The sequence below is a fragment of the Canis aureus genome, chromosome 19, assembly GCF_053574225.1.
Source record: "Canis aureus isolate CA01 chromosome 19, VMU_Caureus_v.1.0, whole genome shotgun sequence".
NCBI lineage: Eukaryota > Metazoa > Chordata > Mammalia > Carnivora > Canidae > Canis > Canis aureus.
The window spans coordinates 47,292,226-47,306,859 of NC_135629.1; the positions used below are offsets into that span (position 1 = coordinate 47,292,226).

The window sequence follows — 14,634 nt, forward strand, 5'->3', positions numbered from 1 at the left end:
GTGGGGAGAGGGCAGTGGGGGTGCCTTCCCAGTGTCAGATATGGGATCAAAGAAAGCACCACAAGTCCAAGGGAAGAACTGGGCAGCTCCTGAAGCTCATACACGTGGAGCTCATTGTGGCTCCAGGTTGGCTGTAGGTTGAGGACGAAGGCAGCCCCAGGGTCCTATGTTGTCGCACTGCGGGGAAGTGAGAGGGAGATGACATACAAACATAAAGCATGGGGGAGAAGAGAGGAGTGAATTCTGGCTCATTCCACATTTTCCCTGCCTCCACCACATGTTGAGAAGCCAACAATATCTCATTTCATCTTGAATGCCCCAACTAAGAAAAACTGCCTCAGCCAGTGGCTGCTCCCATGTGGCTCTGCCAAAATCATTCCTGTCGTAGAGCTAAACATTCCTCTCTCCTCTCACCTAGGTGACCCATTCCAGAATGACCCCTTTGCAGAACAACAGACAGCTTCAGCAGGTAAAAGCCTTTGTTGGAAAGATTTTTTTTTTTTTTTTTTGGTGGACTCATCCTCAGAGTATTTCCATTCCTAGTTCAAGTTGAGGGAAATGAAAAAGCAGCTTGTCTGCCAGGCCTCCTACGATAGGGCAGCAGGGGAAGTTAGTTTCTGAAGAAGACTGGCAGTGGCATCCTCCTCCCCTTCACGGTTGAATGCCCCTTCTTGCCAAACTCACAGCATGATGAGAAGCAGAACTAGGAAAGTAGCTCCTGGTGGCTAGACGACTTTGCAGACATGCCCATGGCAACTTGGTCCCTTGTACCCATTTGTGTCATCTGTGGTAGCATCAGGGGGCCCCCGTGTAGCACCTGTCCACAGCAGGGCTTCAGTCTATATATGTCAAAGATGGTGGCCCTAGCAGTGGTGGCAGCCCCACGGGAGGATGGCCATCTGCACCACATGAAAGCCTAGTATCTTGTTCCCTCCTGGCGACAGCAGCTTTGCTGCATGTCCATTCACTGTGTCTGCACCCCACATTCCAGGGGAATGAATACACTGTGGGTGTGGTATTGCAGTCGTGCTGTTTATTCATCTATTTCTTTATTTCTCTCCCTCTTTTTTTTTTAATGGAAACAAAACTCTTATAACACAGAACTCTCCATTTTAAAGTGACAGTTCAGTGGCATTTGATACATTCATAATGTACAACCATCACCTCTGTGTAGAACTAGAACCTTTCCATCCCCTAAACAGAAGCCTCATCCCCATGAGCAGTCACACCCTTTCCCCCGCCCCTATTCCTGGCAACCACCAATCTGCTTTCTGTCTCTGTATTTATCCATGTTTTTATTAAAATCAGCCTTTTTGGGAGGTATAATTTTTATACAACAAAATTCACCAATGTTAAGTGTATAATTAGATGAGTTTTGGTAAATCTGTGTGGTTGTGTGAGATAGAGAACATCTCCATCATCCTGTAAGGTTCCCTGTACCCCCTACACACCACCCCCCAAACCCCTGGCAATCACTGACATGCTTCCTGTCATTATAGTTTCTACTTTTTGTAGAATTTCATATCAATGGCATCAATCAGCTATGTGTTCTTTTATATTTGGGTTCTTTCACAAAGCCTACTGCAGTTTACTCATGAGGTGTGTTTTTCTCCACTTTCCAAACACCCTCTAGATCCATTTGGAGGGGATCCTTTCAAAGAAAATGACCCGTTCCGTGGCTCTGCGCCTGATGACTTCTTTAAGAAACAGACAAAGAACGACCCGTTTACCTCAGACCCTTTCACGAAAAACCCTTCCTTACCCTCAAAGGTGAGTGATGCTGGGGAGGCGGAGGTGCTAAGTGTACGTGCACAGTGCTCATCCCTGTAGGGCTCGTCCTGTGACTCAAGCTGTCACATTCCATGGACCAGAGAGCCCATGTCAGGATGGCTTGGGTCCTGAAAAGCTCTCTTTTCTCTGTTCCTTTCTGGGACTGTCACTTCAGCTCAGGCCCACCGGGTGGCTTCTCTCTTCTGTCACCTGCTCCCACTGCTGCCCTGTCTCTGTACAAAATGAAATAAAACAAAGCATCACATGCTCCTTATGACCGCCCTGCCATCTTCCTGGCAGTGCTGAAAGGATGTGAGGCATTCACATGCCCCCTCTCCATCCCCAGCATCTAGCAAATCATGTGTTTTGCACGATGTTCAACGCACTGCATTAAATTGGTAGCAGCTGGGATTTAAAAAGCAAAAAAGTGACTCTGATTGAACAGAGAATTCTTGTGTCTAGGTGAGGATGCTGTATAGCCTCCCTTCAAGTTCTAGGCTGCATCTCCCTCTCTGCCCCACACAAGTCCTGGTTTTCCTCTTCTCCATGGACCTATTGGTCTGTTGTACTATTAATCCTTGAAGGCAAGGATTAATTTGCAGCATTTCTGTTGATAGACCTATTGCAGGATCCCCCTTTCATTTCTGGTACTGATCTATGTGTGCGAACTCTGTTCTTACTCTGTTGACCAATTTTCTTGAGCTTGTCCATGAACTGTTTTTTGGCTGTGTTAATTTCCTCTTCTGTTTGCTTCTTCATTATTTCCCTCCTATTTATTTTGGGTTAGTACTTGCTCTTCTATTTCCAACATCTTAAGATTCAACCATAGGTCACTGATTTTAGACCGTCTTTTCTAATATAAATATTTTAAAACTACACATTTCACCCTAAGCACTACTTAGCTACTTTCCACACATTTTGTTGTATTATTGTTGTCCTTTAGTTTGAGATATTTTTAGTTTCCCTCGTGATTTCTCTGTTGAACCATGGATTATTTATTGTTTCTAGAGATTTGTTCTTTCTTTTACTTATCTTGTAATACTGATTTTTAATTAAGTCTATTGTTAGAGAACATATTTTGTATGTTTGCAGTCCTTTTAAATTTTTTGATACCCGTGTTATGGTTATGTTATGGTTCGTGTTGTAGTTCCTACCAGGTACGGTTGAGAAGAATGTTTATCTCTAGTTGTTGGGTGTCACATCCTATAAATGCCAGTTATGTCACTGTGGTTGATAATACTATTCAGATCATTTGTGTCTTTACTGTTTTTGTGTGCTTATTTTGTAGCTCTACCACTCCACTGGTCGCTGAGAGAGGAATGTTAAAGTCTATGTGAAATTGTCTATGTCTCTATTAATTCTATCAAGTTTTGCTTCATATATTTTAAAGCTGTCTCTGTTGCCTACACATTTATACTTCTTGTATCACCCTGATGCAATGACTTTTAAAAAAAATTTTTTTAATGACTTTTTTATTATTATAAAAGCTTCCCTTTTTCCTCTGGCGATACCTCTGTCTTGGGATCGGTTTTATCACATATTGAAATAGCCTGTTCATCCTTTTTATGCTTACTCTTTGCCTGCTATATCTTTTTTCATCCATTTACTTTGGTCTCTGGGGCTTTATACACAAAGGGTCTTTTATAGTCCATGTATAGTTGGGGTTGCTTTTCTCTCCAGTCTGGAAATCTCTGCCTTCAAAATAGAGTGTCCAGCCCACGAACATTTAATGTGATTATTGATATGGTTAGATTTAAGTCTGTCTACTGTTTTATTATTTATTTGCTCTTTATCCCCTATGTTTTGCTCCTCTGTCCCTCTCTGCTTTCTTTTAGATTACTTGAACGTTTTCTAGAATTCCATTTTCTAGTATCTCTTGGCTTCTTTAAGCTCTATGTATTTCTGTTATTTTTTTTGGAGGTTGATTTAGGGATTACCATAATATGCCCTTAACTTTTTGTAGGCTACTTGGAGTTATTATTTTCTTAGTTCACGTTAAACGTGGAGAACTTGCAACCACATAGGCACATTTGTCCACCTCCTCCCCAGCCAGCAGTGTCTCCTCTTATGTTCTAGCTGTCGTATATATAAATATGCCATAAACTCTATAAGACTGTCTTATAAGCTTTGCTTTAACCCACTGTATGTGTCTGAAAGAAATTTTAAAGAGGAAAAAAGCAGTCTATTTTTACCCATATGTTTGCCATTTCTGATGCCCTTCATTCCTTTCTCAAGATCTGATTTTCCCTCGTGGTCCTTTTCCTTAAGCCTGAAGAACTTTCTTTGGCACTTGTTATAATCCAGGTCTACTTTGTTGTCATTTTTGAAGAGTATTTGTGCCCAATCTAGTAGTAGTTTTGTCCCATCCAGCACTTACATGATGTTTTCCCACTGCCTTCTGGCCTCCCTTGTCCTTGCGGAGAAGGCATGAGTCTACTGCCTTCTGGCCTCCCTTGTCCTTGGAGAGAAGGCGAGTCTCTCAGGCAGTCGTTACCCTGTAGGTACCATGCTGGTTTTTCTCTGGGTGCGTTACTTTACCTCTTTATATCTGCTTTTCAGTAGTTTGGCTGTGAAGCATATATATGTGGTTTTCTTTGTTTTTGTTTGTTTGTTTTCTTTGTATTTAAGCTGTTTGGGGTTTGCTGAGGTTCTTAAATCTGTAAATCAGGTCATTTACCAAACTTGACAATTTTTTGGCCATTATTTCCTTAAACATTTTCTTTTTCTACTATATTCTCTCCTTTCTTTGTGGGATTACAATTCCTGGCATATTAGAGGTTTTGCTGATGTCTCCCTCAAGCTCCCTGAAACTCTGTTTTCTCTTCATTCTTTTTTCTCTTTTTTCTGTAGATTGGGTGAATTATACTGATCTGTCTTCAACTTCACTTACTTTTTTCTTGATCATTTGTTATTTAGCTGACCTAGTGAAACTTATTGTTGATATTCTCCTTCTTTCAGTTTTTGAATTTCCATTTGTTCCTTTGTATAGTTTCTATTTTTCTGCTAAGACCTCCTATCCATTTCTCTTAAGTGTATTTTCCTTTATCCCATGAGCACAGTTATTGCTGCTTTAAAGTCATCCTCATCAAAGAATTCCAACATCTGGGTCATCTTGGGATTGGTTCTGTCAGTTGTCTTTCCCTTGAGAATTGGCCACATTTTTTTGGTTCTTGTTATGTTGAATGATTTAGAAATGTATCCTATATATAGTGAGTGCTCTGTTGTGGTGACTGGATACTGTTACATACCTCCAGAGAGCCCACATGGTCTTGTCTTAGCAGACAGTGGACTTGGTGAGGCTCCATTGCAAACTTACTTTCTCTTGCCTCTAACTGTGTACTTGTGACCTTAGCTGTAGGCTGCATCAGGTCTGCTCTCCTGCACACAGTGCTGGGGTCAGCCCTTGTCTTTGGCAGGGCTTATCGTGAAATATCAGACTCGTGTTCTCTGCCTCTCCTTTCTGGGTCCCTGTCCCTTTCCCGTGACTGCAGTTGTCCCGGTCCACCATCTTCTGGTCTTTAGGCCAGAAAGATGGTGAATTTTCTGTTGGGGTCTTAGCATCCCGAAGCCCTCAGATTATAGCTGTCCAGATGGAAGACTCAACTTTGTGCTGTTGGCTCTTGCCAAATTTGAATTCTCATCCAGAGTCTTCCTGCTTTCGTTCACTTCCTAAGCCATCAGGTGGTTTCTTGTGTTCACTTATTTTTTTGCATTTTGTCCAGAGTTTATAGGTATGATCCACAAAAGGGGTCAGTCTGTTGGGATTTTACTCTGCCCGGGTTTAGTTTAAATCATTTTATCCTCTCCTGGCCAGCCCCAGATTCAGTGAATGCAGATGGCAGGAAAATCTGTGGTTGGAGGGATGGCTGGGTGAACGAATGAACTGCTTTTTACTCTTCCCTCTCTCCTTCTACTCAGCTCGACCCCTTCGAATCCAGTGATCCTTTTTCATCCTCCAGTGTCTCCTCAAAAGGATCAGGTGAGACTGGTGGCTTATTTACCTTCTGACTCTCCCCCAACCAGTGGAAGGAGCCCACCCAATTCACACTTTTGTTGCCGAAGCTGTGTGTCCTCAGAGTTTCATGTCATTAGTCAGTGGCACCCAGATCCTCACCTAAGGCACTTCATCCAGAGCTAGCTCCCCGTCCCAGCTGCTTATCTTTCCAGAAAGAAAGGTTGGCAGTAGGAATTAAGTCAGTAATAACACCAATGTTCCTGGTTACTCTTTACTTATTTCTCCTTACAAATCTCTGATTTGTACCTTTGGATCTTTTTTTTGTTTGTTTTTAAGATTTTATTATTCATGAGAGACAGAGAAGCAGAGACATAGGCAGAGGGAGAAGCAGGCTCCCTTTGGGGAACCCAATATGGGACTCAACCCCCAAACCCCCGGGATCATGACCTGAGCCAAAGGCAGGTCAACCACTGAGCCACCCAGGTGCCCCATACCCTTGGATCTTTTTCCTAAAAGAATCCAAGTTTGACTGAGGGTCCTGGCTTGTGCAATAAGGGATGGGGGAGCATTTGGATCCCCCTTGCTTTGGGGAACAGGCTCTGCTTGGTCTTGCTGCCTCACCTAGCAGCTCTTGCTTATTGGTGATAGAGTTTGGGTTAATAGGTTGGTGTGTGGGTTATGCAGACAGATTGTCCCACCAAAAGAGCAAGCTCTGCAAAATCTGCACCCACAGACAACCTCCCCACATACATAGTATAGATGGTGGGTCACTGTGGAAAAATGCACCTCCCTCCCTGACCTGGGGGAACAGTCAGCTGTGCTTCCGCACTTGTCACTCTTTTACTGACCATGAACAATGCCACCTAGAAGTACAGATATGGAGCAAGTTCCTGTGACTTTGCCCACGGATACCATCATGGCAAGACACTTCTGGCTGAGTTGCACCAGCCATGTGCCAGAGCAGGTTGGGGGCAGGGAGGCCCTGTGGAGGGACCGCATCCAGACGCATAACCCTAGCAAGCAAATGCTGCCTTCTTGGATGTTCCGCTCTGGGGGCTGTTGAATACTGAGAGGTAGCACCTCCCTGCCCCTGGAGGTGTGTGCCATGAATTCCTTGTAACCCTGTCTCTGTTGATGCTACTTGCAGGTCCCTTTGGAACCTTAGACCCCTTCGGAAGTGGGTCCTTCAATAGTACTGAGGGCTTTGCTGACTTCAGCCAGATGGCCAAGGTAAAGCCCCTCCCATGGAACACGCGCACCTCTGCCAGTGTCTTTGTGCCTCTTGTCGTGGTTGTGTCGTGAGCGGCCAGGCGTAATTGTTAGCAACACGTATGTATTTCCCAGCACCGATCAGATGCTGAAACTCATCCTCATGTGAGGTTGTGAGCCAACAGGCAGGGTCTAGAAAAATGCCTGTGTTTGTGATTGGTATCGTATACCTTCCTCTAAGTGAACTGCCAGGATACCACATCCCTCCATGCGGCATAAATGTCGAGAGCTCTCCCAGTTCTACCAGTGTCTGTTAGTTGCCCGATCTCAGGGAATAAAGTTATGGCCGCACAGACTCAGAGAAGGTGTTAGGCACAGAGGACTCAGGAGGGTCATGGGTGACAGGCCTGGTGTGCAGGCAGCTGAGGCTGGAACTGGGCAACAGGCTGGCAGGCGGGAGGCAGCAGAGAAAGTGGGTCAGTTATGTAAGTGGGAGCTGCCTGAGAGAACCTGAGAAGGGTTTGGAAAGTGAGAGCTAGGTTCTGTGAACAGAGACATTGATGAAAAGGGAGCTGTTCAAGACAGATGACATTCCTTCAGTTGTCAGGCTGGGCAGGATCTGTGTGGCCACAGGTAGGTGAATATAACTCCTGATGGTGTTGGGGCCCTGTTGTGAGCAGGGGCTACGAGAGATGTAGCTAGAAAGCTAAATCTTTAATGTAGCAGGGAGTCAGTAGATCATGTCCAAAATGGACGGGTAAAGAAATAATAGTAGAAGTCCATGATTACAAATTACCAAGAAACTGGTAAGAAGTAAAAAATATCGGCCTTGGAGAGTGGGAAAGGCAGTGATCTGAGGGTCTACTGGTCTTTGTTACCATTTTTAGTGTCCCTTGCTTTTGAGTAAGAGCATATATTTCTTTGATAAGAATTTAAGGAAAGCAATGTTGGTTGTGTACCATTTTGGCCTCCGTGCCCCGTCCCCAGACCTACTTGTGCTCCACTGCTTCTTGGCCACCTCTCTGGCAGGTGAGGGCTTCCTGGAGCACAGCCTGCGGCCACAGAGTCATACTTTCTTCACTCACTCTGCCAGTCTTCAGTAACCACCTGCTCCAGCCCAGGTACCATTGGCATGGGGCGGGGGTGGTCACAAGCAGAAAGCAGTCCCCATCTCCTGATTTTACCTCCTATTGGGAAGGCCAAGAAACCAAATGGTGGAGAGGGAGCTGGGGAGGGAGTCTCTGGGGCATGTGGGTGTGGGAGCTGAGCATCTGCAGCAAGGAGTCACTTGCTTCCTGTATCCCACCAGCCCCTGCTGGGCAGCCCCGCCATGCCAACTCCATGTTCACTCAGCCTGATGGGCAGACACTTGTCTGGGCACCAAGCACTTGTGGTGAACCTGTGTGTGATTGTGGCACACAGCTTTTGAGAAACATCTGAGATTCCATTTAGGTTTTCAGAGAAGCACGTAACCGTATGTTGTTAAGGTAGCAAATCCAGCTTCTGGCCGGAGAGAGAATGTCTGTTTGCCCATCAGCTGTCGCAGCAGGGAGCCCAGAGGTGCTGGTGTAGCCGGCTCTCTCATTCCAGTGCCTGGAGGGAATGAGCCTCCATCCTCCATAGGGAAGCTGTGACACTGATGGTCGGGATGCTGTCTGGGAAGGCACCAGGGCAGGAAGTCTGCTCGAACATTTGTCTGTTTGGTGGCTGTTCCACATGCTCCTGCTCTTTGAGTAGAGCTGTGTGTCCTCTGCTTCTGTCCCTGCCCAGCAGGCAGGAAGTCAAACTCCTAAAATCAGAGAACTTGTGCCACACGATGGCAGCAATCCCCAAATGAAGGGGTCTGTATTGTACTCTTAAGCTGTGAGAGCAGGCCCTTCCCGTCTCCCTGCAGGAGGCTGAAGCCGGTGGCTGAGCAGGTGAGAGCTACCGGTGCCCAGGGCTGAGATCAGGACAAGGGCACTGATGAGGCCCCCGTTTTGAGAGGTGTGCTGATAGAGGCTGCCTGGGCGGCCAGTCCGGACGGGCTCTGGTCAGGAGGAATGGCCTGCCCTCTCCCTTCCAGGCAGTGTTTGAGTGTCCCGGAGCTGTGGAGACTCCCCGGAGCCAGGTGGTTCAGAGCCTGGCCCTGCCTGTCTTTTCTGCCCATTCTAACCTAACCTTGCGTTTTCCCTCTGATGCGGCTGCCGTCTCCCTGTCCGTATGTCCCTTGATCAGGTTGCACACACACGTGCACTTGTGACTTCAGAGCCGGTGGCCCCTTCCTGTTCGCGGCGCCCGGCGGGACAGAGCTGGACGGGGCCATGGAAAATTTGTCTCTGGTGCTCCTTTGTTTGGTTTCCACGCTCCTGTCAGCGCCTGATGCTGTGCCACTTGTCCAGTGGAGCACCAAGCCCTAACCTTATAGGTCTCTGTTTTTCCCTTTGGTTCCCTTTCTGTTTTTCAAGAAAAACATCATGTGTATAAATAAAATGCTGAAGGAAATGAAAGTAAAGTGGCAAGAAGGCTTTTTTTTTTTTTTTTTTTAGCTTCTTGGTTTTATGTTTTTTTGCGTGTGTGTTTTTTTCATCGCCAGCTTTTGCCCATCTGAGTGGGGTGGCGAGGTGATACACACTGGCGCCCTTTCTTACTCCACCCTAAATTGAGGTATCCTCCTCTGCCTGGCAGTGCTGAGTGAAGTTGACAGCCAGTGAGCTGGTTCCAGCAGATTTCCTTTGGGAGATTCTTCAGGCTTGAACACAAAGTTGAGGTCCCACCGTACCTGCAGAGATTTTTCTTTTAGACCATGTCAATCTGTCACCTTGCTCTGCAAATTCTGAGCATCTGAGAATAAAAACAAGACTCAGACATAATTATTTAATCCCTGCCCTGTGAGAATAAAAGCTATCCTTGCAGTCCTTGGCTGGTTTTCAGGGCCTTTCCATTCGTTTCTCCAGTGGTGTTTAAAGCTATCCATTCCCATTTAGGGCTGCTTCCTTAAAAGTTGAGAGTCACTTGCTTTAAACTAGCTCTTTAAACTGTGAACCCCAAACATGTTCCTCTTAGAGCTGCTTTTTATAGTGGCTTTTCTTTCTTTCTTTCTCTCTCTTTTTTTTTTTTTTTTTTATTTTATTTTCTGAGCACATTTCACACTGCGCCAGCCCAGAGAGCCCCTGCCGGCTCTACTGAAACCTTTCTAAAAATAGCCACTTTCCCTGAAGCTGCAGCCTGAGGAAGAATAAGGCAGGTCCTAGAGGAGGCGTCTTGGGAAACCTGGAGTCCTGAAAAGTGGGATTCGGAAGTGACGTGGGGCTTGGCGGTGTTTGAAGTGCTACTACTCATGGTCGTGTGGGGAGTGGCCACTATGGCTGGAGCCCTGTCCCACTGAAGCGAGCCCACTGACTCAATGGGTTTGAACTCAGAAGGTGGGGCAGAGTGTCAGCCTGGCCTGTGGTGCCCTCTGCCAGTCGGGACCATCCTTCCAGGTTGAGGTCCAGGCTGCAGCACATGGGCTGGGTGGACGCTCAGTGGGTTGTGTCCAGAGGGCTCCAGGCGCCAGTCTGCATGCCTTCCCCAGAGCTGGTGCGTTCCCAACACCCAAGACAAAGATTGGGGTCCATGCAGGGGGGCTTCGGGCTAGTCACACCTCCTCTTTGCTAAGAAATTGGTTTTGATTCCTGCCTGCCCTGGTCTCAGGCTATATGGGAATTGTGGGAGCCCGTGCTCTGTTCCATGAATGGCAGAGGCAGAAACAGAATCCACGTGCCCTCCCAGCTCCTTTGCCCACTCCCCTGCCCCTGTTCTTCATTCCCAAACTGCAGACCCTCAACCCCCATTTTAAAGCTAAGCTGTGACTCAACACTTCCCCTCTACTCCCATGCTACCTTTCTCTGGGTAAAGTCCATGGATAACTGCAAGCAGCAGGAATAAAAGATTGGTGGTTAATGGGGCGGCTGCAGATTCTTATAGGCATCTAAAGGAATTCCAGTCATGTCTGTATCCTTGACATGATAATAATTGTGTCATCTTTGCGTCATGTTGTTGTGGTGCCTTGGAGCAATTTATACGTGACTTGATTGTGTTTTTGTTTTTTTTTTTTTTTTTTTTTTTTTTTGCGGCAGCCCTAGGGTTATGGTGTGTCTTTATGGTCATTTCACAGATGAGGAAGTGGAGCATGGAACAGTTAGTAGTGGCAGGGCTGGGACTCAGGATTCTAACCCTGACCACTGTGCTCTGTAGTCTGGCCGGCCAGATGTTCCAGAACCTTGAGCTGCAGGGTTTTCAGAGACTCCTCAACTTTTGTATCTGAGAGGACAAGTGGCCACAGGGTCCAGAAGAGGGAAGCAGCAGCCATGGAGGGAGGCACCTCCTTACCCTACTGCAGTCCTGCCAACCCCATCTGCCCCTCTTGCTCAGAGCTTCCTGGGGGGCCAATGTGGTCTTGGCAGGGAAACTAGTCTTCTTCATTTGACCCCTGTCTGCCTCAGGGCTTTCTGTGGCCCCCTGGCCCTAGGTCTGCTCTGCCTCTTGCTTGCATCTTTGCATGTCTCTCCCACAGGCCTGAGGATGGAGCTCTGCCTAGAACGAGGCCCCAGACTTACCTCGGGGAGTGGGCTGCCAGCAGCAGAGGGCAGAGCCCAGGAGCCCTGGCCCTGGAGGCAGACAACATGGGTTCTTACCCTGAGTCCGCCACTGAGGTGCTGTATGACTATAGGCTGTGTTGCCTCTCTCTGCCTCAGTTTCCCTGTGTGTAAAATGGAGCGGGTTGTTGGGAAGATGAGGTGAGAAGATCAGCACAGAGCCAGCATCTCCTACCCTTGAGGGTCCTAGGAGCTGGTAGAGGGGAACCAGGATGCCCAGTGGGGTGCCCAGCAGCCTTTCCTGCCCACCCCCCATACTAGACTGGCCACCTCTTTCCCTCCTGAGAGTAATATCTATGGCTGTACCTGAGGCAGAGGTTGCCAAATCAGGGTCCCTGTGACCACATTCTGGAGGAGAGGGAGCTATGTCCTGTGACCGGATCTCAGAGTGGAGACGGAGGGTCTTTCACTATCACCTGAGCTGACCCATCTGTGGCTCATCCATCTGCTGGTGGAGGTTTGTCGTGCCCAGCACTGTGCTGGCATTCAGGATATGGGGTGCCCATAGAGACAAGTCACAGCCTGCCACAAGCCCAGCCAGCAGATGTGCTGCTCCATCACCTGTGCCCACTCACAGCAGATGCGGACAGGTCGGGGGCATGTGCTTATCCAAGTTCCACTGGGATGTCAGGTGGCACAGTTGGCAGGAAGGGGTATCAGAGATAGCTGTAGGAGCAGCAGTGAGATCTGGTCTGGTCAGTGTCTGAGGGAAAGAGGGGTTTGGGGTGGATGGGATAGACTGAACTTCCCAGCTGGAGACCCTATGTGCGTGGGGCCCTGGAAACCAGGGTGCAAGGGGTTCCAGGGATTGGGGAATTGTTAAGGGGGTGGGGGTAGCTGCAGGGGTGAAATGGAAGAATTGGGTAGTGGGGGGCTGTGAGTAGGGCCCCGTGTACTTTAACAAATACTCTGGAGGTTACCTGTGGACCCTGGGGCTGTTAGGTGTACGTACCTACTTGTCCTCTCTACCCACCCACCCACCTGTGCATTTCTCTCCTGCTGGGATGACATGGCCCGATTTGCATTTGAGATGGGGTTGGGTAGGGGCAGGGGTGGAAGGTCCAGGCTGGAGGAGCCTGACAGGCAGCCAAGGCTGTCCCAACTGGAGTGGGGTTGGGCTCCAACCAAGCCACTGTGTGGGCAGCAGCACCCATGGGCCACGTGGGGGCCAGGAGGTCATTGCTGCCATTCTGACCCAGTGCCTGGAACTGCCCTCACTGACCAGAGGTAGCAGCACACAGGCCAGTTACTCAGCCCAGAGATGGCACAGGAAGGGATCTGCAGCCAGTGCAAGGGTGAGGATGGGGCCTCATGAGCAGGAGGCCCAGGGGACCCTGGAGTCAGGAAAGACTTAATATCCCTGTGTGGGTAGAATGGTGTGTGTGTGATAGGGGACACCGCTCATGTGATATAAGCTGGTTGAGGCAGAGGGTGGCTTGCCTGCTCTGTTGGCTGGCTTGCCCCTCACAGGCCAGAGGACCCTGGCTCCTGAGGGTGGAGGAAAGCAGAGGTCTCGTGAGAGACTTGGGTCCCGTGGGGGCCGTGCCGTGGAACCCAAAGGGTTGGGGCCTCACCAAGGCTCTCGGTACTTGAGCATTGGCTGAATGGACATCTGTTGCCTCCATTTTAATGATTATTTTTGCCTCTCTTTCATGTCCTCTTTTACAGCCCCCAACTTCTGGTCCTTTCACCTCCTCCTTTGGAGGGGCAGGATTCTCAGATGACCCCTTTAAAAGTAAACAGGACACTCCCGCTCTGCCTCCGAAGAAACCTGCTCCTCCACGGCCTAAACCGCCCAGCGGTCAGTACGCTTTCTTCTCTCACAGCCGCCTGCCCACCGTCCAAGGACGGCATGGGGAGGGGAACCAGGGGCATCTCTATTTACCAGCCCAGAGTGGAGCAGATGCTGGGGGACCCGCACTTGGAGCAAGAGAGTCTCCCTACTGCTTAGTGGCCTGGGTCCTCACACAGTGCGTGCCTGGGGCACGCCTGCGATCCCACCCACCCTCACCCTATCCTGGGGCCCTTGGCTCTAGGCTCAGTGTGAGCCTCCATAGGGGGCCTCTAGAAAAGACTGGGCTCAGCCCTTGGGGCGGCAAGGTGTGTAATCAGGATCCAGTGGCCTTTCTGACCTTCCTCCACCCCGAGCTCTTTCCCAAGTTGGCTGAGGCCACCCCCTCAATCTGGTGCTTCCCTACTGGTTAAGGACTCAGAGTGGGGTTGGGACTGGGGGTCTTCTTTGGCCGTCTGATGCAAGAGGAACCAGAGGGCTCTGAGCTCCCTTCTGCTTGGCTCCTGCCCAGTATCTCTCCAGACAGCTCCAAGCAAGGGGCCACCTCTCCTGGCTGTGGCTGGTGCTACCGATCTCTCTTGATCTTGGCCCTGGAGCTCCACTCTCGGGAGAGGGCCCAGTTATCCTCCTGAGGATGCTGAGGACTTTGAGCTTGTGCAGGGGCTGTGTCTTCTATGATGGCCATAGGCCAATAAGTCAGGTTGCCAGACTCAAAAGGAGAAGGCTATTGCTTCAAGTGGCAGTGATCCATTGCAATTTGCCAGCCCCACATCCCCAACCCCACCCCACCCCGACCCCGCTGTTCAATTTTTTCTTGGTGTCTTGGCTCCAGGCTGTCTCACTTACGCTGTCCCAGACTGGGGGTGGCCGCAGGAGACCCACATGCTCTCTCAAAACCTTGGTCCTGCCTGAGCTAGCTGTGCCCTGCGCTTGACCTGGGGCTCCACTTGATGGCCCCCATGAAACTCTCTAGTTACAGGTGGTCATTGGTCCCAGGGCCTCCAATCATCCTACATGAGATCTACCTGTTGAAGTCCTCTTTTTAGTAGAGATGAATGGAGGGGAAGTTATTAAGAGGCTGCCTGCCCACAGTGCCCCCTTTGGTGACCCTAAGGGGATACCCCTGACAGTCTCCTAATGGCAGGGCATCGAGCTTCCATGCTCCTCCTGAAAGATGGGAGCCAAGGCGTGCATACACATGCCTGCATACACACGTACACACATGCATGGATTCCTGCTTGCGTGCATACGTGTGTGCACATGTGCTGATATACTGCTCATATATGCAG

General features: G+C 48.9%; 1 protein-coding gene across 12 annotated transcripts in view; it reads left to right on the forward strand.

Annotated features, from left to right (window-relative positions):
• EPS15L1 (epidermal growth factor receptor pathway substrate 15 like 1) overlaps nucleotides 1–14,634 on the forward strand; it is a 96,745-nt gene that overhangs the window by 63,368 nt on the left and 18,743 nt on the right. For 9 of the 12 annotated variants that reach the window (XM_077859528.1, XM_077859532.1, XM_077859526.1 and 6 more), the window contains 5 exons: nucleotides 419–469; nucleotides 1,634–1,770; nucleotides 5,689–5,749; nucleotides 6,873–6,955; nucleotides 13,222–13,354. In XM_077859528.1, coding sequence (XP_077715654.1) covers nucleotides 419–469; nucleotides 1,634–1,770; nucleotides 5,689–5,749; nucleotides 6,873–6,955; nucleotides 13,222–13,354 — 465 coding nt within the window. Of the gene's footprint in view, nucleotides 1–418; nucleotides 470–1,633; nucleotides 1,771–5,688; nucleotides 5,750–6,872; nucleotides 6,956–7,963; nucleotides 8,771–13,221; nucleotides 13,355–14,634 lie in introns of those variants that run through there. The other 3 variants (XM_077859534.1, XM_077859536.1, XM_077859529.1) reach the window with 2 other exon arrangements.